Genomic DNA, 26,999 nt, shown 5'->3' on the forward strand with positions numbered 1-26,999 from the left:
ATATTTTATTTGCTAGCAAAAGGATGGACTTCAAAAATCAAAGCTTTTAGTACATATTATGCAAAACTTTAATTTGTATTTTTGTTTTAGTTTCAAATTATGCTATTCTGAAAGATTAGAAAGTTCATGAAAATTTTAAGTATATCGAGTCACATTGGAAGGCTTAATATTATATGAAATTCTACTCTTTTAGTAACAATTATATTCCTATGTCCCCCCCACCCTCCTTGCCTGCATTCAAAAAAGCATCATCAAAATGCAAAGACAATATGACCAAATTACAAATAGAGATAAGCAATAATATTTTAATACAATATACATTTCAAAGCAATATTTTAGAAACACAGCTCCTGGAATTACTGCACAATTTATACATAGATTGGTAATGTATTATATAGTACCTGTTAACCAGATTTTTATCAATTTCTACATCTGGCGTAACAGCATACTCTGGAAGAACAATAGAAGGTGTACTGCATGTTGTTCCTTCAACAGTAGTGTCCTGAATGGTTTGTGACAAATATAAAAATGTAGTTAAACAGAAATTAAAAACACTAAATATTGATACTCTATGTGGAAAATAATGTGTATTGCTCAGTTTAGCTAAAAGAGAAAATGACTGAACTAAGTGAGGATTAGCTCTTATTTGATAAAACAAAGTGAATTAGAAGCCCATACTTAAACTGATAAAAAGAGATGATGGAGACCCGGAATATCTGTTTTCTTTACAAATTTTTAATGCACGCAGACTAAATTCAATAAGCATGAAACTAATGAGAAAGCTTTAAAATTATAGACAATATTATTTTTCACACAGCAAACCATACCTCTACTGAAATACACATACAACACCTAGTGAACTTACGAGCTGAATGCAAGACTGAGAAGCAGCTATGTTTAACAGGGCTAAATCAGGCACACAAAACCTCCAAACGGTATTATAGTTCACAATTAAAGCTTGAATAAATGCAGTATTAAGTGCACACATGCTATCCAAAAAAACAGAAAATAATTATAAGGTTATCTTGTTAGTGTTCTACTTGGTTTTCCCTCCCATTAATTGGAAAAATATTTTTTTAAAAAATATAACTGCAATATTTAATAAAATACAATATTATTTTTAAGTGACAAAAGAAAGTGGCAGTGAATATCAATGTATGCTTGTCTTCTTAAAAAAAAAGAGAACTTGTCCTGAAAACTTAACCTCACACCTTCTACCACAATGATGTCAATCAGCTGAAGAGAAGGAATCTGTTTCCTGTGAGATATCCCAAATGGAGGTGCATCAAGGTGGAATAAAGAACTGTGGATTTTTCATATGTAGTGAAAAAATGATTACTCCTACCCTATGTACTACATTCAGATTCACCAAAAAAAAAAATATCAACCCCTCTACTGTTGAAAGGCTACATAAGCAATGTGGTGTTTAAAGTCCATGAAGATTCACATAAAATCATGCAGAGGGGGGAAAGTGTAGGCACCTGTTAGACGTTGTGATTTTTATTTTAGAGTACAACCATGAGATGAGTAGAAGACATCACAGCAGTGTGAGTATTTATAGCTGGAGGGAAAGCTTCCCAAAAGTGGCAGGCGACTGCCATCAACCAACTTGCAAAATTTAAAGAATAATTTGTAAATTCTCAAATCCTAATTGCTTCTGTTAGGCACTGGTATGTACAAGTATTTTATTTAGTTATTTGAAGTCTAAATTTTTCTTGAAACTGCATCCCAAAATTTCATAAGAAATTTTTACATCAGTTGGCATTGGAGAATAGAATAGAATAGAATAGAATAGAATAGAATAGAATAGAATAGAATAGAATAGAATAGAATAGAATAGAATAGAATAGAATAGAATAGAATAGAATAGAATAGAATAGAATAGAATAGAATAGAATAGAATAGAATAGAATAGAATAGAATAGAATAGAATAGATTTTCCGTTGGAAAGGACTTACAAGGATCACCTAGTCCAACTGCCTGATCAGTTCAGGGCTGACCAAATGCCTTTTCAACACCAACAGGCCTGGGGCACTGACCACCTCTCTAGAAGCAATGCTTCTGAATTTTCTAAAAGCTCACGCTTGCTATCCATGGCACAAAGCCAATTACATTCAAGTGTTATAAACATCATTTTGCCTTTACTGAAATAGCATTTGTTGTCAATTTTGCTTACTCCTTTTAAGAATGTTTACCTACTAGAGGTTGACACACATATAATGAATTCATAATAACATTTCTTTTAGTAATATTAATTAAATAAGCAGGTAATAAAAAGCTGTTATAAAAGCCTAATTTAGGCATTTACAGAATGATGCATGTAATAGCTCACAGTTTAAGAAGTCAACATTTTAGAACAGTGAAAATTAAATCATTTCAATTATTTGAAACAAAGGCTGTCAATGAATAATTGTTTCAGTCATCTACTGTCACGTGGAGAAATCAGCCTTGTCATAAGGTTTGTTACAGTAAACAAGTAGCAAAGAGTATAAATTGAAATGGAATTACATACATCCAGAAAACTAACAGTTACATGACTGCTAATATCTATCAGATACAATAGAACTCTTTTCAACATTTCTCCCCATGCTGCATTTTATTCTTGTTGAAATAATGTATTTTCTGATCAATTCAAAAAACTCTAGAAGCATTTTGAAAATGGTATAATATTAAAGTATATAGCATAACCCTTCCTCCTCTCAAAGGCAATAGAATACACTTTGTTTTGGACATGTGTTTTAAGATTATTGATTCTGTTGTAAATAGCTTTTTTTTTTTTTACTAAAATAAATACATTCCATGCAGCTCCACATTTCTATACTCATAATTCTCATATGATGTTCCTCAGCAAGTTCACATTGTCAGTGACAGGAGAGTAGGCTGGGAAACATGCCAAGAAAATAATATGTAGGTTGAAGTTTAAGAAAAATATCTGTGTAATACTGGAAATATTAGAATGTAAAAGCATGATATATTACATGATTCAAGTGCACAACTGACATTGTATGATAATAGTTTGAAAGCAATTTTTAGTAGTATTGAAAATGCTACAAAGTAACGATCTATTTTGTCTAACAGTCAATGACAAAAGTTCAGGTGACTGCCCTGCTTGTAGGGCAAAGCAGCTGAGTACACATGCACATTGTTTATACTAATCTCATGACTGTCAAAGAGCAAAAGCTTTTGAATGATGTAACATCAGCATTAAAGTCACTCAAGTCCATTTTAGGACTCTAAAAACAGCTCATTAAAAAGAAAAAAAAGAAAAGAAAAAGGCTGTAGCCAAGACTAGTTCAGGTCAGGTAAAATGCATTAATCTTGGTCAGCAGCTATAGCAGTTCAGCTTCTACACAGGTGAAAATTCGTGCCTCCTATTGTCCAAACCTATTGTACATTTGTATGAGAGGGGCAGGAAGAGCTAGAGCATGAGGCACTTTGGAGGGCCAGCTGGCTTGAATCAACAGAAATCTTTATACTCTGAAGAGTACTCCGGCTGCTATATGCAGATCTTGGAAGAGAAGCTTTAACAGGAAGCTTCAGTTGTCTCACATCTGCACAAAGATGATACAGAAGTTTGCCATCACCCTCCCATTGCCTGCCTGTAACTGCCCTCTCTGTGTCAGCCTCCAGACAAGTCTGCTCTTCAGCTATTCCCAACATCTCCTAGGACCAGTGACCGCCTGCTACCAAGGTGCTGCTTCCTTTTTGTCCCAAGCCCTCCTCCTGTGAAAGTGTAGGGTAAAACTGACTCCAGCTCTCTTGCTCAGGTGGGAACTGACCCACAAAGATGATCGTGTGCTGTCTAGTCTTGCAGGGAGGCTTGTGCAGGGCTGAGAGGATGGCACATGCAGTTTGGTCTGTAACAGAAGATCCAAGAGGCTCAGGGATACTCAGGGTGGTCAGGATCTGCAGACATTCTGGCTGTTCAGCTCTACCAAGCCCTCACTAAGCATACAGAAAATGTGTTTTTAGAGGTTTTGTAATCTAGCCAAATCTAGATGGATTTGAACAGTAATGGGGGAAAAAAAAAAAAAAAATCTCTCTGCTAAAAGAGCTACCCTGCCAGGATGGTCAGATGATAAAGCTTTACTGTATACCATCTGAATTCTTTAAAGCATTGGAAAAAAAAATCCTCTGCCACCTGGCTGTATTCTTAGAAATTAATTAAAATTCTGGACTGAATTTCAGAACAAATTTGGCCTGAAACAGATACTTATGTGAAAGGCCTCAGAAAAGTTATGCATCTCGGAGAGCAGTCTTTTGAGTGAGATGGGGTTTTAAATAGTCTTAATTTTAGATGTTTAAGTGAAGTGCTGAGTTTAGGGTTTAGCAAGTAAGGTAATGAAATTCAGTTGTAACTGCATCTAGTTGAAGCAGACAGGAGAACAAGTAAACATGGGACATCTTCAGAACAAAACAGATAACACGCAGTGATTCGATAAAACTACAACACAAATTTAGATAGGAATAATAAAAAAAAGAAATGCAGAAGCTTCAGTGGTGGAATAATCAGTGTATGAGAAATATTATGAACATCTGAGACAGACTTTTCCTCAGCAGTCAGAAGAGCCAGTAAAATATTGTTCGGGATACAGAGAGAAGAGAAAGCTGGAAATAGAAATAGGGATTTTTGATTTAAAAGAGGGAAAGATGGCAGCTCACAACCAAGCATGAAAGTGTAGGGACATTTATAGGCCACTATAAACCTTAACATAACTGGTAAGGATGTAATTTTCTTTGCTTCAGGTATGCATTACATGTCTAGAAATTACATTTTTAATACAACCTGAAATCAGTTTTTTAAGAGTATCTGTGAAAGCATATTATAATGTTACATTATTCTGTGTGAAATAAATTAATTAAAATAAAATATGAAAATTACTAAAAATTACATCTGACTGCAGTTCTATGATTTATGGTGAGAGAAATTATTCTGTATAAAACACTTCTAAAATGTTCAATACTTACTGTAACAAGACAGCACACAAACTAAGTTCAACTGCATACTCTTTATTCAGACATTTCAAACAAGGGGCTAAAGTTCTCTGAACTAGGCTAACTGTCCTCACACCTGTGTTAATGGGAATTTCACATGTACTTCCTTCAGGAACACGGAGCTAATGAATACTTCAATGAATGTTGTCTCGAGTTAGTCAGAATGGTGAATATAGGCTACTGTAAAAAAAATACTACAATGGAAAGCCATATTTGTTTTCTCAAAATGAATTTGAGAAATATAACCCAGGTCTTCCCATCATGTAAAACATACTTGAAGCAAACACGAAACTACATGTGATGTAAGGTTCATTTTCTTTTTCTCAGAACTATTTGGTGAATGCGTGTGCATTTGTGTATGCAGGGAAAAGATGGGAAAGCATCTCCTGAAACAGAATGAGGAAACTGTCAGGCCCCAGACAGCACTGTAGGTTAGATGAGATTCCAGACTTGGAAAGTTTTGTCCAGTAGCAGAAAACAAGTGCACTCGTTTATTCCTTCTGATGTCCTCTCCTTGGTTCCAAGTCCTTATCTCACAATGATAAGCTATTTTACTTATTACATAGTCATGCTGTAGAACTTGGACTGCAGCAAGACCCAAGAGTGATAACAGGTATGAACAAGATCAAACTCTCACAACATTGGCTAGTTGCAATCCTTAACTTAAGTAGGCTCACCAGCAGTGTGTTGATTAAATTCCTTCCAGTGTTATTTTGTGCCTAAAAATAACAATTTATCTAAAACAAAGAATTTTGCACAGTAAACTGATTCATGAACTATCACATTATCACAGTTCATTTAAGGTCTACTTCTCAAAGGCCTATATAATGTATTAAAAATTTTTTTATTTTTTTTTTTTTTTAGATTAGGTGGTCGGAAATTTTACTTTCTTCCATTTGACAAGCATGTTCAGGATTAAATTCATTGATATCTGCTAGTTCGTCTTTTTTTTTCCTCTTTGGGTATGTTTTACCCATCAACTCTTTTGTACTAAAATACTCTCCATATGGGTCAGTTAAAAAAAAAAAAATCTTCTTGACCCAATATATGTTCTCAGCTAACAGTCTGATGAACTTGCATCCATCTGGGGTGTTTATCTTAAGCCAGGAAACTAACACTCAGCACAATGTGCAGTTTAGATGGAATGCATGACAAATCAGCGTAGGGCTCACTGCTGACAAAGTTTTCCAACTATGTTAAAGTAGCGGATGTTTTCACCTAAAGTGTAGAATACAGTGTCCTCAAATCCAATGACAGTGATACATTTTTAATTGAGGATGTGCCAGATTATAAATCCTTTCTTTACACCAGTTTGCATAAAACAGGATGACTGGATAACCTATGATTTTGTAATCACAGTAAGGTTCTTTATTTCAGCTAAGCTAACAATTCAGAAAAAAACCCACTTTATTAGAACATAAAATTACTTTTTATCAGTGGTATAAATTATTCAAAAGGAAGAAGTATAATCTCTTAATGATTTTTTAAATTTACCTGCAAATAAAACATGTAAAAACATGTAGATACCACAAATCTGAGTAGTAAAATTATGAATATGTCTGGGGAGCACCCATCTGCTCTCTGTATAGTTCCAGTATATGTTCACCTACTGCTGTGGCAAATAAAGCACTGAGAAAGGCTACAAACCAAAAAAACCAGATTTCCATCTTTCACACTCATATGAATTGCATAGCATCTTCTGTATCTGTAAAGGCTGTAAAACTAGATGTTTCAAGACTATTATGAAGTATAAGCCTAAGTTCTTTTCTCAAAGGTTGAAGTTTTCTGTAATAACATCACAAAGGACATTTTTGGATGGCTTTGATATAAATGGTTCAGAACAGACAGACATATAAGCCTCCAGATCAAATTGATAAACAAGTCCTTGAGCAATTTCAGTTCTCATTGCATAGTCTATAAAATATTTGAAGAATTCTAAGAATATCAACTGAAAGATCATTCATAGCTTCATCAATTAATCAAAACACACTAATACATAGCAACAATTAGATTTTATTTTATAAACTCCTAAATAAAAACAAACAGGTTTTGGCCTCAGGTTTCGGCCTCAGGTTTCCAAAAAGTGTCAGAAAACACCTTTGTAAGAGTGCTTACTTTGGCTGGAGAACTGTGGTGGTGTGCCTCTTTTGATTGTCCCTTGTCTTCAGGTAAGGTTGGCATGGTGGACAGTGTGAAGCACGTGGAACTGCAATGTGGACTAACAGGACCATGCACTGCTGAGAAGATGTTTTAAGTTAGCCTGAAGGCATAAGCGCTGAAAGGCCTTGTGACCTGCAGGCTGTGTTAGATACCAAAAATACAAATCAAATTTGTTTAAAACTCTATGCTCTAACACTGAGATCACTTTACAATAACAAACAGTATTAAGGTTTAAAATTAAAAATGCTCTCTTGTGTTTTATTAACAAAAGCTTTCAAGGTCAAGTATAACTTAGTAAATGCATTCAAAATGGACAGCCTTCCATTCTTGTTGCTATTTCCACCTTTTCACTCCATTTTACAGGTTTTTTGTTACTATGACCCTTTTGGCTGTGACCAAACTATGCTCTCTAAAAATCCTCTAAGAAGGAAACAGCATCCTGGATATCTGTAACTAACTTTTAGTAACTAACAAAGTCCTACTGCTACAGACCGTGATCTCAGATCTCTAAGAAAGGTGTAAAACTGGAAACACAGATGGTGGCACTCTTCATCTCAACAAGAGCAAGGCCTGTGTGAATTGTGCAAAGACCTGGTGTACATCTGCACAAGACAACACTGTGCAAGACACTTCCGAAGCAAAATAGCAGTAATGCAGTAATGCCCAAATGGAAAAAAAAAAAAAATCACTGCCTATTAGCTGAGAAAATTCTTGTTATTACTGTCAACAGGAGCTACTGCCTTCACAAGGATATTATTAGCATTAAAGCCTATACAGTAGTCTGAAGATGAGAAATGTTATATATTACAAGACTTACTATGACACCTACTGGATAGTTAAGGAACAGTCCTCATAAATAAATCATTCGACTCCTTGGTGGTGCCTACGGATGACAGACAATGCAGTTATCAGAGACAATCTGGTATACGGTTTGTGTCTGGACTAGTAAGAGCTAACTATACTCCTTTCACAGTTAATTTGCAGCTGTGTATAGAATGGAGCTATATACTCAAACAGTAGTACAACAGCTTCAGTAGTGTGCCAAGGAGATAAATATACCCAACAAGCACAGGTTCAGCCTCCAAAACATGTTACCTTCTCCCAAACCCGAATTACTAATCTCATCTCAATTCTTTTACTCTTCTGCAAATCAAGATAGATGGAACAAAGAGGTTGAGATGGGAACATAATTTGAAGTTCAAGGCACTTAGCAGCATTGTAAGATTAACCTTCTACAGTTTTTCCTTCCATTTCAGGGAAGGGCAAAGAAATGTATTCAGGAACATGTCTCTTTATTGAGGTTGACAATTAAAATTGTCAAAATACTTGTGTTGATTTAAAAAAAAAAAAAAAAAAAGAAAGAAACAAGAAAAAGGGACAAAACCATTCACAGGAAATACTGAAGCAGCCTCAGTAGTGACAAGTTCCTCACCTCAGTTTTCACAGAAAAAATTCTGTGTTGTAAAAACTACAGAATGTGTGAAAACTTTGGACTACAGAAGCAGCTAAGACTTATGCTTTTATTAGATTTATTTCACATTATATTGGAAACATAATTTTCTCTTCTACTAGAAGACGAATACAAGGCCACCTCGCATGAAATTTAATGCAGAACTAACAGATTGTAAAAATTATCTCTACCCAAATATTAGTGTGTTCAGAAAAAATCATTATTTCACTGAAGTTCTTTGATAAAGACTGTGGAAAAGATGCAGCACATATGACATCATTATGAAGACCAAGATAAAGACTTTTTTTGAAACAGTGAGCATAACTTTTTTCAGAGCAGTATATGCTGTAGGAACAGCATGTTTCCAGCCTTTGTAGACAGCTGAAACTGTTATGGGGAAATTTCTAGCTCTACTGCAATAAGTGAAAACTCATGTTTGTATCATGATTTTACCCACCTCTGACTTCAAAGAAGAGTAGAGGAAGCTTTCTATGAATAAAAAGATTTTAAAATGTTTACTAAGGCAGAATATCTTTAAAGTCCCTAATATGATGGAAAACAGACATTTATGATTACATATATTTTAATAAACCCACAGAGATTAGGCAGACAGCAGTAGCATTAAACATCTGCGTGTTTCAAGTTAAGTATTTTTGTATTACACAAGTCAGCAGCTATTAACAACACATGAAGATGAGATAGAAATGAGAACTAAAAAAGTGACATGGACTTGCTTTTCATCTCGTTCTCATACGCAATTTCTGAGTTTGCAAGAACTCAAATTCAAAGAAAAACAAAAAAGATAAGATATAAATTTGGCTGTTTATCTAATCCCTCTTAGTGTTTGCTTTATGAATTTATAATGGTTCTGATAGGCTCAACTCAACAGAATGTTGGGCCTGAAAAATCAGGAATGTTTCAAGTCATGACCAAAGTGTATTTGCAGTCCTATGTGGAGTTGTATAAGCTATTGCATCAAAGTGTTTCATTCCCGGTCTTAGGTGAGTTCCTAGAACATACTAAAAGTAATCCAAGTCAGACTGAAACAAGAAAGAGCTATTAAGCCCATTACATCTCAGTTCATTTTTCAGATTTAAAAAGCAAAAAAAACTTTAAAAGAAAAAAATAATCTGCAGGCTTGTCTAAGAATAGAAAGGGACAAATCCCAAGCTGTGTTGTCTTAGAGATGCAGCACAGAAAGTACAGCCAAGGGAGAACAGAGAATAGAAAGATGAATTTACACCACCTTAACAACCCCCAGATTTGGAGTGGACTGAATTCAGTCCATCTCTGATACAATTAGAAGCTTACTCTGACTTCCTCACAGAGCTATATTGCAAATAGGAAAAAGCTCCAAATCTTTGTGGTGCTGATCAGTAGGAAAATTTCTTCTGACTCTCCATTTTTTCCTAATACCTCTCTAGAAAACCGCAATGCTGAGGACTGTATTGGAGCAGTGAACACTTGTGTATTTTTATTCATGTTCTGAGGCTTCTTAAAACAAACACAGTCTTCACACACCTTGACTGCACTGCTGCAGTCCTCTAAGGTGCCAAACTAACAGCTACTACTTATGGGTATTTCAACAAAATATAAGGACATAGTTCAATTCATAAGTTATATGATTTAGAACTCCTGAATGTTTTTTTTTTTCAGTCTAAAAGCTTATTTTTAATCTGTGCAGTGTTCTTAAAATCAGCAATCCAGATGCAACCAAGACTTCATAATGCTTAACCAGCACAAACATCACATCTTGTAAATGCAAATGGATATAACCAATAGAGCCACCTTCTTGCTCCGCGCTGTGCAAGGAGTTCGGTCATTTTCTACATCAACTACTGCCTTCTGATACTAGTAGGAAAGGTTAAGGTTTAGAAATTATGGAACCTTAAGATACTAGTGAATAAATGTTCCTCTTTCATCACTGCTGTAGTGACCTTATGCCTATTTGATCAGGCAATGAAAATAGCCCCAGTAAATGTCAGTGAGAATCAAAACATACAGAAAAAAGGGGCTTCTTGAGAAAACTCTAACAATAATTAGAGCTTATCTATATCTCACAAATGTAGGAAGAAAAGAAAGAAATGTTCTTGGAAAATTTATTTCCCTGGAAAGTACATTTTTTTCTTCTTCAGTAGAACATTAGGGAGGAGTACAGCCTTGGAACCCATAGAAATTTGCACCTCTATCTACAAAAGCAGCTCACAGCCTTGCTGAACCTTGAGCCAAAGTGCAGAGAGCATAACTATGTTGGTCCTAAGCCTGGCTCATCTGCCAGCTGAATAGCCTTTGGAACCATGCTGCCATTAGCTTTGCCAGCTTTATCTGCTTTCCACAAGCACAAACATGTTTCAGTCAAAGAAGGAAATGACATGTTAACAATACATGCAATACAGTGAGACACCAACCGAAACAACTGTAACTATTGTCCCTGAAGATACTGAAAGGACAGATAAAAAAATACATCTGCACTTTAAAAACAGTCAAGGTGCATAAGCACATGTTAGCATCCTAGTCACTAAGATAATTGTTATTTCTTTTGTTAGGCATTGATCCAACTCTGTCTGGCCTACCTCTATCCTATCAAAGGATGTCATGAGATTATTGTAGTGTTTTAGCAGAGTAAATGATTCTCCCCCAAAATTCCAGTCTTTTAGAAATTGCAAGAGCTTCAAAATTACCTTTAAAATTAAATACTTGTAGAGATTAACTCACATGTCACAAGAAGAGTGGATGTAGGCGAAGATCTACAATCTTAGTCTGCACAAGCCTTTTGCACCTACAGAATGAGTTAAAAACAAAACAAATTACCTATCCTATTCACTAGATTCTGCTTATTCCCACACTAAGATGAGACAACGTAAAGAAAAAAAGTAAGAATAAGAAAGAAAGAAGAGAGAATGGAGTGCTTATTAGTGTTTTGGTCTGTTATTGTAAACTTACTGCTTAAAATAGTTAGGAAAAAAATGATCCCTGAGCTCAAATTTGTAGTCAGATATAGATCAGTGAATGCAGAGAACTTTCTTTTACCACTGTGTAGGCTTAGAGTACAATCTCCAGGAAATGGCGATCTGGGAGCTCTATTCCATAAAAGGGAAAAGTATTTAGAGGCCCTTGGCTTTCAGTACATTCTCTCTGCAACTCATTTTACCATAGTAGAGAAAGTTAAGTATAATCAGTTAACTTACCCTCTCTGAGTCACAGCTGAGTACTCTGTTAGGGAAGGCTTAGATAAAGGTGCTTCACTCCATCTCCACTGATAGCTTGGCAGTTGACCTCAAACGCTCTGTCACGTCACAACAGGACATGTAAAACAAGGCACAAATAAACAGTTAAGAAAGCATATTATTAATATTTCTTGACCTTGTACTGCCTGTGGTCAAGTCAAGCAACTCTCATTTATCAATGGGAGCTGCGTATTCATAAACACAGCTGAACTGCACAATTCTGAGCTGCTTTTTGTAACTTTTTTCTTTGTTGTCCTGCAAAGTGGTTGTAAAATATTACTATATTAGAAAGGTATCTTTTTGCACTCCTTTTGTATAGCCGTAAAAGCATATGGAATTCATGTAGCATTTTGGATTAGGTTTTGCAGCTTTGAAGTACTTAAAAAACTCTAAATTTATTTCACTCAAACTAAGCATGAGCAAAACCGTGTGTTTTTCATATGCTTCTACCACAGAACAAGTTTTCAAACACAAAGCATAGTTACAGTATTTAAAATATACAAACAAAGTTTGTTGGCACACATTAGCTATCTCAAAAAATGTTTAAAAATCCAAACAAACAAAAACTATAAAACCAGATCCAGAATATCTTAATAGAAAACCTTTAATATTTTGTACTAGGACTTCAAAATTTTTGTATAATAGAAACATTTACTGGAAAAGAAAAAAACCCAAACCCACAACTAAAGCTGACTCATTTACATTCTTACCCTGTGTGACAAGAGACGCTACATGGAAACTGGAAAACATTTTATTGTCTGCAATACAGAAAAGAATTGACTTTTCCTACTGTATCCAATTTTTATGACAAGAGAGTAGTTTCTCTTAAGTTTCTCTTTTTACTTAAGTTTGGAAGGTCAGTCAGTTTACCAAAACACATAGTAATAGCCTCAGGATTGGACCTCGTTCTCACCAACAAGGAGGGGCTGGTGGGGAGTGTGAAGCTCAAGGGCAGCCTTGGCTGCAGTGACCATGAAATGGGGAAGTTCAATACCCTCAGGGCAGTGAGGAGGACGCACAGCAAGCTCAGTACCCTGGACTTCAGGAGAGCAGACTCGGGCTTCTCCAGGGATCTGTCGGGCAGGGTAACATGGGATAAAGCCCTGGAGGTAAGAGGGGCCCAAGAAAGCTGGTTAATACTCAAGGATCACCTCCTCCAAGCTCAGGAGCGATGCATCCCGACAAGGAGGATGTCAGGCAAAAACACCAGGAGGCCTGCATGGGTGAACAAGGAGCTCCTGGACAAACTCAAACACAAAAAAGAAGCCTACAGAGGGTGGAAGCAAAGACAGGTAACCTGAGAGGGATACACAGAAATTGTCTTTAGCAGCCAGGGATCAGGTAAGGAAAGCCAAAGCCCTGATAGAATTAAATATGGCCAGGGACATCAAGGGCAACAAAAAAAACTTCTATAGGCATATGGGTGAAAAAAGGAAGACTAGGAACAATGTGGGCCCTGTCTGGAAGGAAATGGGAGACCTGGTTACCCAGGATATGGAGAAGGCTGAGAGACTCAATGACTTTTTTGCCTCAGTCTTCACCAGCAAGTGCTCCAGCCACACCGCCCAAGTCGCAGAAGACAAAGGCAGGGACTGGGAGAATGAAGAATTTCCCACTGCAGGAGAAGATCAGGATCAAGACCAGCTAAGGAACCTAAAGGTGCACAAGTCCATGGGACCTGGTGAGATGCATTCACAGGTCCTGAGGGCACTGGTGGATGAAGTGGCTAAACCACTATCCATCGCTGGAAGTTGTGGCAGTCTGGTGAAGTTCCCACTGACTGGAAAAGGGGAAACATAACCCCCACTTTTAAAAAGGGAAAAAAGGAAGACCTGGGGAACTACAGGCGTCAGTCTCATCTCTGTGCCCAGCAAGATCATGGAGTGGATCCTCCTGGATCCATGCTAAGGCACACGGAAAGTAAGGAGGTGATTGGTGACAGCCAACATGGCTTCACTAAGGGCAAATCGTGCCTGACAAACTTGGTGGCCTTCTACAACCGGGTCACAGCCTTGGTGGACAAGGGAAGAGCAACTGATGGCATCTACCTGGACTTGTGCAAAGCTTTTGATGCTGTGCATGACATTCTTGTCTCTAAATTGGAGAGACATGGATTTGATGGATGGACTACTTGGTAGATAAGGAATTGGCTGGATGGCTGCACTCAAAACGCTGCGGTCAATGGCTTGATGTCTTAGTGGAGAGCAGTGATGAGTGGCATTCCTCAGGGGTTGCTGCTGGGACCAGTGCTGTTTAAGGTCTTTATTGCTGACGTGGACAGTGTCCCTCAGTAAGTCTGCTGACAACACCAAGCTGTGTGGTGCGGTCAACACACTGGAGAGAAGGGATGCCATCCAGAGGGACCTGAACAGGCTTGAGAGGTGGACCTGCGCAAACCTCACAAAGGTCAACAAGGTCAAGTGCAAGGTCCTGCACATGGGTTGGGGCAATCCCAAGCACAAATACAGGCTGGGAGATGAGTGGATTGAGAGCAGCCCTGCAGAGAAGGACTTGGGGGTATTAGTGATGGAAAACTGACCATGAGCCAGCACTGTGTGCTCTCAGCCCAGAAAGCCAACCATGTCCTGGGCTGCATCAAGAGAAGTGTGGCCAACAGGTCGAGGGAGGGGATTCTGCCCCTCTACTCTGCTCTTGTGAGACCCTATGTAGAGTCCTGTGTCTAGCTCTGGGGCCCCCAACATAAGAAGGACACAGTCCTGTTGGAGCGAGTCCAGAGGAGGCCATAAAGATGATCAGGGGCTGGAGCACCCCCCCTGTGAGGACAGGCTGAGAAAGTTTGGGATGTTCAGCCTGGAGAAGAGAAGTATCTGGGGAGACCTTAGAGCAGCCTTCCAGTACTTAAAGGGGCTATAGGAAAGCTGGGGAGGTACTCTGTATCAGGGAGTGTAGGGATAGGATGAGGGGTAACAGTTTTAAACTGAAAGAGGGTAGATTTAGACGAGATACAAGGAAGAAATTCTTCACAGTAAGGGTGGTGAGGCCCTGGCACAGGTTCAGGTTGCCCAGAGAAGCTGTGGCTGCCCCCTCCCTGGAAGGGTTCAAGGCCAAGTTGGACGGGGCTTTGAGCAACCTGGGCTAGTGGAAGGTGTCCCTGCCTGTGGCAGGGGGGGTGGAACTAGAGGATCTTTAAGGTCCCTTCTAACCCAAACCATTCTATGGTTCTATGACTAATATAAGGTATCTTTGTGATAACTGTAATGATTGAGTTCTACCTATTCATACAAGTGTACAAGGTAAAATGTGGAAGACAAAGTGGTGTTTCTGTTTATAAGATACAGAACAATACCCCTGGGGCATGCAAAATGTATTGAACTACTACATGAATTCAAAGCATCTGTTTTCATTCTGAGAAGTACTGAGATTAACTCCTGAGAATTTATATTAATTCCTGAGCAACTGAAATAATACTTCTTGACAGTCAGAACACTTCCAGGTTGCAATGTTAGACACATGGGATAAATGTGAATAATTCTGTCACAAAAATATTTTAAAAGAAGAAACTAACAAAAGCGTAAGCAGAATACAGCAAATATATCCCAGCTTTTAAAAAAACTTATGTGTCTCAACTCAGTGGATACAGTCTTCCTCAGGACTACAAGCTACCCATGTAGGATTTGCTTTACGGAACAGCACAACAGGAAAGAATCTCCTTTTCTGCTCTCTGTTTTCCTCATAGCTCAGGAACACATAAAACTTGATGGTTTTCAATAATCTGCTTGAATGAGAGAAAGGAAAAGTTAGGTCAGGCAGAAAGTAAAATGTTCTTTTGATGCACGTTGAGCCTGATCTGACTGGGAGCGTTCAGGAGAGTATCTCTAGTAATGGCTGGTTATAACACTCTACTGCAACTGAAAAGCAAGAAGTTTGGGAGTGAGAGGTGATGCTGGTACATTATCAACAAGACCAACTCCCACACCAAGGCATTTGGTTTGGTTATGTATCTAAAATTTTAAATCAGATTTTAAAGAACTGTAATAACCAACTCCCAGAGATTTTAATGGATAATGTTTTCTGAGAGTTACGTACCTAACTCCAATAGTATCCATTCTGGTCACAGCTTTACGCTTTTCCCTGATACATTACGAGAAAAATCAACTGGACTCGATTTCACCCACAGACAATTATTTTAACATAGTTAAATGGAAATGTAAGACTTAGCAAAAGAGCAAAACTGTATCTGAAAATAGCATTTTTTGCTGTTAAATTGTTTTGTTTAGCAGTAGTTTGTTTTAGCAATTGTTGTGTTTTAGCAATAGTTACAATTTTTGCTTTGTTAGCAGTCAGTGTTTAGGTTTACTTCTTTTGCAGTAAAGCAACTGGAGGAGTGGCTTACAATCTTTTGTTTTGCAAGAATTACAGGCTGAATTTTATGCTGCAGACAATCAGCAAACAACTGAAGAAGGTACATATTTTAGAAATAGTGAGGAGCAGTATTTCACTAACTTTTCAAACTACTAGACCCAGATGAAAAAAAGTTTTTCTTTTAAGGTAAGTATATTTTAGTCAGCCTGAGAGTTTCATGATTCCACTTTTTTTAGGGGCAATTAGGAGTTAATATTACATGTGTCAAACTTTTATAAATTACTCTTTTGGATGCAAAGACTTTGTTTTCAGTTTTTGTTTTTATTTAGCACTAAAAAGAATTTAAGGAAATGAGATTATAAGTAGCATTACCTCCCTGTGGAAGAAAAAATGGTTTTAAGAACTGTATACAAGTTCACAAAAAATATGTTCTGGTTCACTTCAGGTTTTATTCATTCTGGGTTTTCTTTGAACAAATTGGCTTAAGTAAAACTCCAATAATGTAATTGTATCTGGTTAAGTATGTGCCTAAGATACTGGACCCAGCTCTCATATGGAAAGGACAGCCAGAGAGAGTTATGGGATAGATCTGCGAGATTCTTGCAGCAGAGACTTCTCTCCAGCCATGCCATGGCAAGAACCAGGCATTCCCCACATTCCATGCTGGAGACAACAGGACAGCTGGGCACACGAACCAAAGGGATGTGGCACTTCCTTAGGGATTGCAGACCTGAAAGGTTTTACCCATCTATTCCCCCTCTTCCAGTGGCCTGTGTCCAGCATGAACTACAGTTACATTAATTTAACTGGCAGCTGTTTCCAGGGTCACTATTCTCAAAGGAGTAGAGAACTAATAGGGCCCAGGACTCTGGCAAAAGGATCCTATCTACAGAGTCTGTTTTGTTCTTCTATTGCTCTCCAAGTATTCATGCATATTTCTTAGCCAAAAGCAAGGAACCTTCTTCAGAAAGTAGAAGAAATTGAAGTGAATATGAAGCCATATGTTCAATCTTTCAAAGCATAATCGTGAAAGACACCTATATATTTCACTGAGCTTACTAAAGGTTTATGCCCAAGTCCTTAGAGAAAGCTCTCCAGCAGTGAACCAATTAGAGATTTAACATTTTAATTATGGTAGACCCTTTACCTCACAGGAAATTGTCTTTCAGAGCCACATAACAAACTTTGCTACACATGAAGAACAAAGTGCACAGGCATGCCAGATGCCAGACTAGGTCATGAAATAGTCATAACTGCCTAACAGATCTTACCACCCAGAAGTTTTTAGATATGCCTCCTGCATTTTAAATTTCAACTAATCATTCCTAAACAAATTTGCTTTTATCATTTCAACAATTCTGTCCCTTGCTTCGTGTAAAAAAAACAAACACCAACCCTCCCCCCAAACACAAAACCCCACCACTGCACAATTCAGAGAGAGCTGTTTCCATTAGTTCTGTTAACTTGCAACAAAGACTTTACTTCATCCTACTTCTCACTGACCTTATTTTTTTTTCAGTGGGCTTTCAGCTAGAATGACAAGAACAAGGCAACAAGCAGCAGAGCTCTGCCAGATGGCCTCTAGGAAATCAGCTGGGCTGAACTTTGGGATACTTTAAAATATATATATATTTGGTGAAAAAGATAGTACATGTGATATTAAGGAAAATTTAGGCCCTGATTTATTCAGTATTATGCACAAGTTAAAGAATTCAGCCTGCAGTAGCAAATCTGATGATCAGGAGACTCTCAGATCTCAAGGCTGAGTTGATATGTTTCTTAACTCGCAGATTATTTTTGATAGACTTTAAGGAAATGCAGTTTAAAGGAAGAACGTGAACATGGAGTGGGTGGATATGTTGGCATGGAGAATAAGGATTTCTAAGCATAAGGAACAGCATATAAGAAAGTGTGAAGAGTGGGAGAACAGTACATTAAGTGTCATTGAGGAGGGTAGTTCAAAAGGAATCTAGAGCTAGGAAGTATCTGGAGAAAAACCTATTGTCTCACAACATAAAGGCAGTGACCTTAAAATAGGGGAAAAATCTAAAAAAGTTGAAAATGATATGCGAGTAAAAAATGTTGCTCTTTTCCTCCTCCTAAACAGTTTACTATTTGAAAGAAACATGCACATTTGTTTAGGAGGCAGCACCAATCTCTGTTCCATGGTCCTGAAAGACTCCTCTGATGCAGGACCTGTGAATTGCTCAACTGCCCAACAGAAATTGCTAATGATAGCAGTATTAAGAATACATGGAGATATTACCACCAATCATGCACATTTTTGCCTAAATGAGCATCATGTACTCAGTAACACAGAGTCATTTGGGTTTCTTTTTCTTCTACTCCTTCTCACAGATTTGGAGAAACCTAGATATGTTTCTACTGTCTGGACTGCATGTATTATACATCACATTCTAGTCACACATTTATTTTTGTCTATGATGTAGGCAGAGTTAGGAGCTTGAGACGACATTTTCTCAAATTGCCACTTGACTATATTCTTAGTTAATATAAAAAGAGAACAAATTTGCTTGTGGGGAGAAGAAACAGATAAGATTGGGGAAAAAAAAAAATCCGTGTCCCTTTGTGCCGATTCATTCCTGTTTAAGAAAAACTTTAAGGTTGTTACATGAAGTAGTATTTTCACATGCGGTTTTTACATATAAACATTCTATAAACTATTCTGTTTTTCAGGACAGCTGGATATCAACTTTATATAATTTGGAAAAAACTAATACCAAAGGCCTAACTTAGAAACTTAAATAAGTTGAAGGCAATTAGGGCAGAACACTATTGCTCAGTGACCCAGGAGTCTTGCTGCTAGTCAAGCAAAAGATTTTCCAAATGAAGAAATTAAACAAAATTCTTTCTTTCCTAATTACAAAGGGTAATCCTAGAGGGGACACTTTGTTGAACAAGCCAACAATAGCTAGCTTTCTTTGGGATCTAAAATGCAATTGTGGTCTTTCAAGCAGGGAGATTATACTCAGCTCTCCATCTTGCATAGATAAATGGCAAAGCAGCAAAACAAGTATTTTATTCTCATTTTATGCTTCCTGGACAAAATCCGATTCACATTTGCTTACTTTAGTGACACATGCACACATTTTTGTTTCATTGCAAAAATCAAAAACACCCAAAAGAGCATGAATGTGTCTCACTTCCCTTTTATGAGAAAAGAGTTATGAGTCCAATTCCACTGAGCTTTTTAAAATGTTGCTGTACGCCAGGAGAGGAGTAACTATAGTATCACTTTATTCAAATAATCAGCTATTGTGCGGACTTTGGCTGCTGACTGCTTAACTGACTACAGTTAACTTATATGTTACTGTATGATGGTCAGACTGGAGGATCAATTCCCAGAATCAAGGAATTCTTCAGCTGGAAGGTCATTTGGACCAACATCCTCCGTGAAGTAGGGTCAGCACTGAAGCAACTAGACTAAGTTGCTTTGGACTTTGTACAGTTGGAATTCGAAAACTTCCAAGGGCAGAAATTGCAGAATTTCTGGTAGATCTGATCCAGTGTTTAATTACCCCCCACAGTAATTCCCCCCATGCCCCCTTACACCTGGTCAGAATATCCCTTGTTGTACTTTATGATCATCGTCTCTCATTCTCCTGCCATTCACCTCCAGAAAATGCCTGAGTCCATATTTTTAGTAACATCTTAAGCACTGCAAGACTGCAACTACTTTCTTCTCCAGGCTAAGCAGTACCATAGTGGCTCTCCCTGGATTCGCTTATCAACATCCTGGGTGCCCAAAACCAGATATGGTAAGCCACACTGGATGAGAACGTATTCCTACTCATCCTCCAAACCTAATAAATAGATAGACTCTCAAGGAACTTCACTTGTAATGCCAGGTGACATGCAATGCCAGTAGCATGAACTAACTACATTATTTGAACTCAGCTGCTTTTTCCACTGATCTAGTAGTTCACTCATCTAGACTGTAATGTCCCAACTTGGATACAGGGATGTTGTATATTAGATCACAAGAATTGCTAGAAACAGTCCAATTTTATCCCTAGATTGTACACTGATTCTGCAGGCCCAGCTGTCTGTGAAGAAGCAAAAAACAACATATATACCTCTTCCCTCCTGCTAGCTTATGATATAGAACTGAGCATAAGCAATACCATTTTGTAATGCCATCTTTTAGGCTCTTTTGCTGGAAACAGAAACAACTTAAAAGCCAGCAGCTACACTAATTTCTCTTATCAATATCTAGCTTCAGAAACAGGTCATAGTAATAATAATAAAAAAGATTAATCATACAAATGCTGATCATTCATTTCAGTATTATCCAAGTGGAGGTGGGGAGAGTTCTCAGTGTCTCATTCAGGTATGATATCAATGAAGAATCAAGGCCAAAAAACCTGTTCTCGTTCAAAAGATCTATTAAAGCAATACAAGATTTTGCAAAGATGCTTTTTCGAAGGCCTTTTGTCTGTATTGCTGAATCATCCACTATTTTCTGTGGGCTGTGTTATTCCTTGCTACTGAGAGAAGCTTCTGGGACCATATTAAAAAAATGCTGAAGAGTATCTTGCAGATGTAGTCACACGGTATTATTTTCGCACTATGAAGTTCTTGCAGTAAGCATTCCTTAACTGATTTAGTTTTATTTTAAATTTATTTTTTTGCAAAGTGCAATGGGAAGAGGCAGTCTATTTACTGGACAGTTCAACTTATGTACTACATAAAGTCAGACTTCCAGTAGTTTGGAGGAACCTTCTTTTTGTACTGGGATCTAAAAACAAAGACCCACAATATCCAGAGGCAGAAAGACCACCCTGCTACTGTTGAATTTAGCAAAGAAATTGAATGTGCATTTTACTAGCCAAGTTAGCAAAGGATTGGATGACTCTCCAATGAGGTACATGTATTAACTGAAACAGCAACAAATTCCTCAGAGTTGTTTTCCTCTTCTGCTAATTGAGACAGTTATGAATTTCAAGGTGAAACCAAGAAGGAGTATTTGATGTAATAATTTGAGGGCTGCATAGGTATTCTGTCAGACAGGATGATGTATTAATTAAGACTGAGGTTAATTAAATACTCCAAACTCCACACATCATGTGGAAATAGTGTGTTAGCACAGAAACTGTTCCATTAGGCATGCTCATGACACGGTTGTTCTTATGTCTTACACAATAAAATATTTATTTGCATTCTTTAGAAGGGTATTTCATAATGCAGCCACAGCAGCGATTTAAACCTCAGTCATAAATAACATTTGGTGAGCTTTGTGAGATGAACCCTTCAGCAAGCAGCACACATTATGGCTTTCAATACTTTGTTCAGATTTCCGTTCTGGATCAATGCATGTTCCAAATTCCCAATGCAAACAAGTCCTTGAAAGAAAAAGACTGATGGCAGCTGAGTTCCGACTGAAACTTTTAATAGAGGACTGCATCATATTATCATTACAACTAACTAACTACACAGATACTCCAACTTAAAAGTAAGGTTCTGCCTACTGTCGCAGTTTGAAGAGATCAGTATCCTAGGAGGGAGACTTAATCTCAGGTAGCACTTGCAAGCCTCTCTCAAGTAATCTCTGGCTGCATCTCCAACTTAAGGAGTTAAGTGTCATGATTCTCTCCTGCTCTTAGATGCCAAACTCAGCTACTTGGCCTAAACTATATCTGGTCCGATCAAGTAACAGGAAGTCTACCAGAAGGAGACTTCCCAGTGGCTGCAGTCTAGCGCCCACAGCCAAAATTACAGGAGAAATAATTTCCCCTTGTTTTATCCTTACTTGACATGCAGATGAGGTAGCTTTTTATTTCAATGTGGGGAAAAGGGAGACAGCATAGTGCTTTATCACTTCAGAAAGAAGAGATATGCTGACTTGCAGAAAGAATGGTCAGAAAATGAAAGCAAACAGCTGTTCGTGAGAAAAGAAAAGCAAGTTTCCATTTCCTGTGTTTTCAAAGTTCTGCCCTTAAGCTTCATTGGAATCCAAAATGAGGGACAAGAGATTATTGCAAGTACACAAAAAAACACAAAAACAAAACCAAAAAAGATATTCCAGAGCTGCTTTTCCACTATATCTATCATAAAAAAAGTCTTCACCTACAGAATACCAGCACTGGGAAAACATGATAATGCAAAATAGTGGCAATTTAACATTTCATTTTGCAGGTGTCCTTAAAAGTGAAGAGCTGTCTTAGACCACCTGCTCCAGTAGCAGCTCAATCACACTACAGTGCTTGACTTTCAAGATATTAACGCTGAGGACCCAAAGAAGAATTTAACCATCTACTGCTGGTTTCCTTACTTTGAGGAAACACAGATGTATACTAAACATGGACTCCATTGAATTCAGCATTTTCAAATGTGCAACATTAAAGCTAAGCTCCTAAAACTAGATTTAAGTGAACAAAGTATATAATTTCTCTTAAACGAAGATCCTTCTTAGCAGGATATACAGGTATTCATATAGAAGAAAATAAGGCCCATTTTGGTTACTGGCTAAAGTTCTAGATTCAGCTTTACAATTTGCACTCTAATTTGGAAAATATCATCACTGGCTTGCATCTGCTAGAAAGCATGGTAAGAAAAACAACTTGTCATTTTCTTTACAAAGCTACCAAATACAAAACTCTAAGTCTTTTAAGCACAGATGGTTTGCTAACTGTATTTTTGCAGTTTTCAACAATTGTGCTCCAAAACCCAGAACTAGGAAAGACAATAATAAAGATCAAAGCTATCAGAACAAGAAAGGAATTTTTATGGATTGACTGGCATGTACTGTACCAAAAAGCCTCATTTTTCTGGGTAATTAGACAGTTCAGAACAAAGCTTTGAGGCAAATAACATATTCTTCTGGAATAGCACAATCCAAATGCAGCAAAATGTTCCTCATGTCCAATTTGTCAAAATCCTTCCTGATAAAATTATTTAGCCAACACCATTCCATCGCTGATTATATCCAGGAGTTGATCCAAAAACAATGTACCAGCTTTATGCACAATCTCATCTCATCAACATCTAAAAAAACCCACACTCGTTTATTATAGTTTTATCAGTGTTGCACTCAGGGAGCCCCTAGCAAATAGGTGAGCTTAAACCAGAGAATAACTTCTGCAGGGAAAAAGATTTATAGACTTTGGGGGCTACATTTTATATACTAGGTTTTGGCCTCAGAACCTAAAATGAAAATGGCAGAGGTGAGGAGGGGGTAAAAGAAGCAGAGTTACTCATAGAAGAGACTGTAGAAGAGAAACTGGACACATCACAGGTTAAGGTTTGCCACAGAAATATAAGATCCCACTCCAGTTTGTCTCTGTGTCTCCTTCAGAGCGCACCATCTCTATCATAAGAGCAAGTGAATAAGGGGCATACTTGCTTTTCAGTCATCTCAGTTTACAACCAGCAGTTTAGCTCATGCTGCTAATGACTGAGGTTGTATGACATGTCCTGTGCCATTGTAGCTGCTAGAAGTTTGGTAACTTCTAGCAGAGCAAAAAGGTGACAATGTGCGGGACAAGCAGGATTCACATCTTGATACTGAGCTAAATCTACCAGAACTCATCTTTCTTAGCTCTGTTTCATAGTGCTTTATGAGCTATGCTAGGATTCAATATTGTTATTACTGTCTTAAAAAATGTGATGTGTATCTAAATTATGCTCATTTTATAACTTCATATATAAGTCAGACAAAACGGTATTCTGTATTTGCCTACTTATAAACAATTTGTATACAATAACTATATAGTCTGTATACATTGAGATTTATTGTCTTACCATTTTTTATTCTTTCTTTATATTGGATAAGCAAACCAAAGTCATATCAAAGCAATGGAATGTGGCTACTTCATTTTAAAACAACTGTAGAAAGTTATGGAATGAAAAAGATTAAATGACTAATATCTTTTGAAATAAAAAATACAAAACCAGGTGAAATATGTAGAAAATATGTCTTAAAAGAAAATATAGCAAGTCATTGTAATTTTAACAATACCATAGAACTACACAGATAAGACTAAAATAGAAGAAACACTGAAATACTAGTTCTTCAAAATTAGTATTATTAATCAAAGTTCTGGGGTTTTAGAAAGCCTCTGAACAACATTCTGGCAAACACTGAAACAAAAAGCTGCACATTAACTACCTGAGGTAGCGGAGGACAAATAAAAAAAACTTAAAGAGACTGAGATAAAGGCAAGCAGTATAAGCAATGAATAATGCTCTTTCTTTCCAAACACCTACTTCAATATTTTCATGTTGACCTTGAAGTGCTTTGCTATTCTGCCAAAACAAAAAAGGACTGATTGCTTTATTATTTTATTATCACTTAAGGCTTTCATCCTAGTTCCTAACTTCAAGATGGTAACTGTCCTACATACGAAATTAATGTAATATTTTATTACTAAATAGATGCAGATAAGAGAATGATAAACACAGGGCTGTACAGCATTCCAAACTTTACTATTTTTTTTACATTTCTTTACAGCAGTCAATAAGCATTTTAATATAGGCAGTATGTATTTTCAAAGAGAGGTTTTGACAAAGTTCTGTACCAAACATCTCAAAGAAACTTTGTTCTCACAAGACAAGACCTCTTGTAATTTAAGGAAGAAAATAAAGCATAGGAGTTACAGGTCTGCCTTGCTGCTGCAGAGATTACACTCCCACAGGGATTGTGGTGTTCAAAATAGTTATGAAGAATCTGGAAAAGAGGGTGTGTACATCTGATTAAAGATGAGATGGGATAATCAGATCTAAAGCCAGTCAAGGCAATTTATGGGATACTGAGCACCTGAATAATAAATTGGCAGGTGAAAAATGCAAATCAATGCACATGGGGAAAAATAATTGTAAAATATACTTAGCTAAATCAGAGCCCATCATTATATTTTACCAGTTAGGAAAAAGATTAGAGTAATTTTGGATAGTTCTCTGAAAATAGTATTCAGCAGCAGCCAAAAAGGCAGAAATGTTAAGAATTAGTAGGAAAGAATTAAGAACAACATAGTTTATGAGTGTATTATGCCCCAATCTTCAAAACAGTTCTAGTCACATCTCAAAAAAAAAAAAAAGCACCATAAATACGAAAGAAGAAAGAATGGTCAGGAATTGCAAATGGTTTCCATGCAAAAAAGACAAGCACCTCAACTTGAAAAAGGGACACTTCTGGAAAGAAATAGGTTAGACATTTTTAAAAATCATGAACAGACTGGAAAGGGTGATCTCTCAATTATTTGCTCACAATTCCTCACAGTACTCAAGGATGAGGATGCCAAAAGCGGTTATTAGGCAATAGTTTAAGTACAAAAGAAGCTCCTTCACAACAGCATATGATTAAATAGTTGAATTTGTTATCATGGGAAATTGTAAAAGAATTGGAGCACATAAGTGAGTTCAAAAAGGGATCAGATGCATTCAGAGGCGAGGTACAGTGGTAGTTATACAGCCTCTGGATTTGGAAAACCATTACCTGCAGATGGTTGAAAACAACGAGAGTTAAAGAATGTTCCTGCTTTTGGCATAATGTAAACATGATCCTCCTGTGGGATTAGGCAAATGGTTTGCATGACCTGGATATGCAGTTCTAATGTTCACTAGTGGAAGCAGGTTCAGTTTCTGAAGGGAACTGATTTTGAAAAAGTGAACAAAGGAAAATTGCCTTTATGCCCATTATGCGTAATTAGCAATGCTGAAGGAAGGGATGGATAGAACAGAGAGAAGGTGGCAATGGGAGAAAAAGACCTTTTTTCTTACATTTTTCTAGTCAATACAGGACAGTACATGCCAAGACAACAGCCAGGACCAAGACCCTGCTGCCATAGGATGGCACTGTGTTGGATTCCTAAGCAGTCTTCTTGAAGATGTAAACACATCTCAGTCTGAAGGCATCTCCCTGCTTTGTCATGTTTTAGATTCTTGCATCTGAACGAACTTCAGGTGTTTTTAAGAGGCTATTTGCTGACAGACCACTGAAAGTACTGTCAGTTCTTTAAGATTCATTATACAAGAAGTACTGGATTTCACAGAAGAAAAGACAGTAAACCAGCACTTTCCAAACTTTGCAGTCTTACATATACATACATGCCCTTGCTTGCACACACACTAAATAACATTCCCAATTTTATAGCTGTGTGAAGAAAATTCCACTTGACTGCAATACTATTTAATAGAAGACGCAGGTGCAAATCACTGTAGAATCTTCTTCCCCTCCTTCTTTCCCCAGAAGATCAAGAAACAGAGGTGGCATGAAGGTTTACACCCCTCCTTGATTACAAAGGATTATTGCCATTCTCCGTCTTTTTTCTTTCTTATTATCTCAGCCTACCAGTTTCTTCCTTTGCCATCCCCTTACCTATCACACATATTCAGTTACACAGTGCTGCCTACACTCCTGCCCCCAATGCCTCACATGTAGCTGAGTCAGGAAAAACATGAAACTAATCCTTTCTTAAATCAGCAGTACAAATGGGGGAAATGTTTTAAGATGCTCTTGCAACTCCCACTGTTTTTTTTTTACCACAGAATCTATGCCAGTAGAGTGCAAACGAATAAATCAAACTTTCTGAGATAGAGGCTGGAAGTATCTCTTCTCTTTCTCCAACTAATATTTCTTTCTAGTTCAGCCAGTACAAAAGTCAGGTCTCAGTAGGCAAGGAAATGTTAAAAAAAAAAAAAATGGACTCAGATATGATGGATGGCCTTCCCCACTAAGGTACTCAAATTTTGAAAAAAAATTAGAAATACTATACATCAGCCACATGTTTTTACAACTCTAAAAGTTATTTTACACTGTAAGTAATATTTTCCATGTATACCCAGTAAGCTGAATCTATAAGAGAAATTCGACAATGAGATTGCTT

At 37.3% G+C, this 26,999-nt stretch overlaps 1 protein-coding gene across 4 annotated transcripts in view; it reads right to left on the reverse strand.

Annotated features, from left to right (window-relative positions):
* IRAG1 (inositol 1,4,5-triphosphate receptor associated 1) overlaps positions 1 to 26,999 on the reverse strand; it is a 116,807-nt gene that overhangs the window by 34,574 nt on the left and 55,234 nt on the right. For 3 of the 4 annotated variants that reach the window (XM_074842043.1, XM_074842041.1, XM_074842044.1), the window contains 5 exons: positions 11,794 to 11,891; positions 11,321 to 11,384; positions 7,973 to 8,038; positions 7,111 to 7,294; positions 402 to 502 (listed from right to left, as the gene is read on the reverse strand). In XM_074842043.1, coding sequence (XP_074698144.1) covers positions 402 to 502; positions 7,111 to 7,176 — 167 coding nt within the window. In that variant the 5' untranslated portion in view covers positions 7,177 to 7,294; positions 7,973 to 8,038; positions 11,321 to 11,384; positions 11,794 to 11,891. The remainder of the gene's footprint in view (positions 1 to 401; positions 503 to 7,110; positions 7,295 to 7,972; positions 8,039 to 11,320; positions 11,385 to 11,793; positions 11,892 to 26,999) is intronic. The other variant, XM_074842042.1, reaches the window with a different exon arrangement.

This window comes from Strix aluco, chromosome 16 (assembly GCF_031877795.1).
Source record: "Strix aluco isolate bStrAlu1 chromosome 16, bStrAlu1.hap1, whole genome shotgun sequence".
Taxonomy (NCBI): domain Eukaryota; kingdom Metazoa; phylum Chordata; class Aves; order Strigiformes; family Strigidae; genus Strix; species Strix aluco.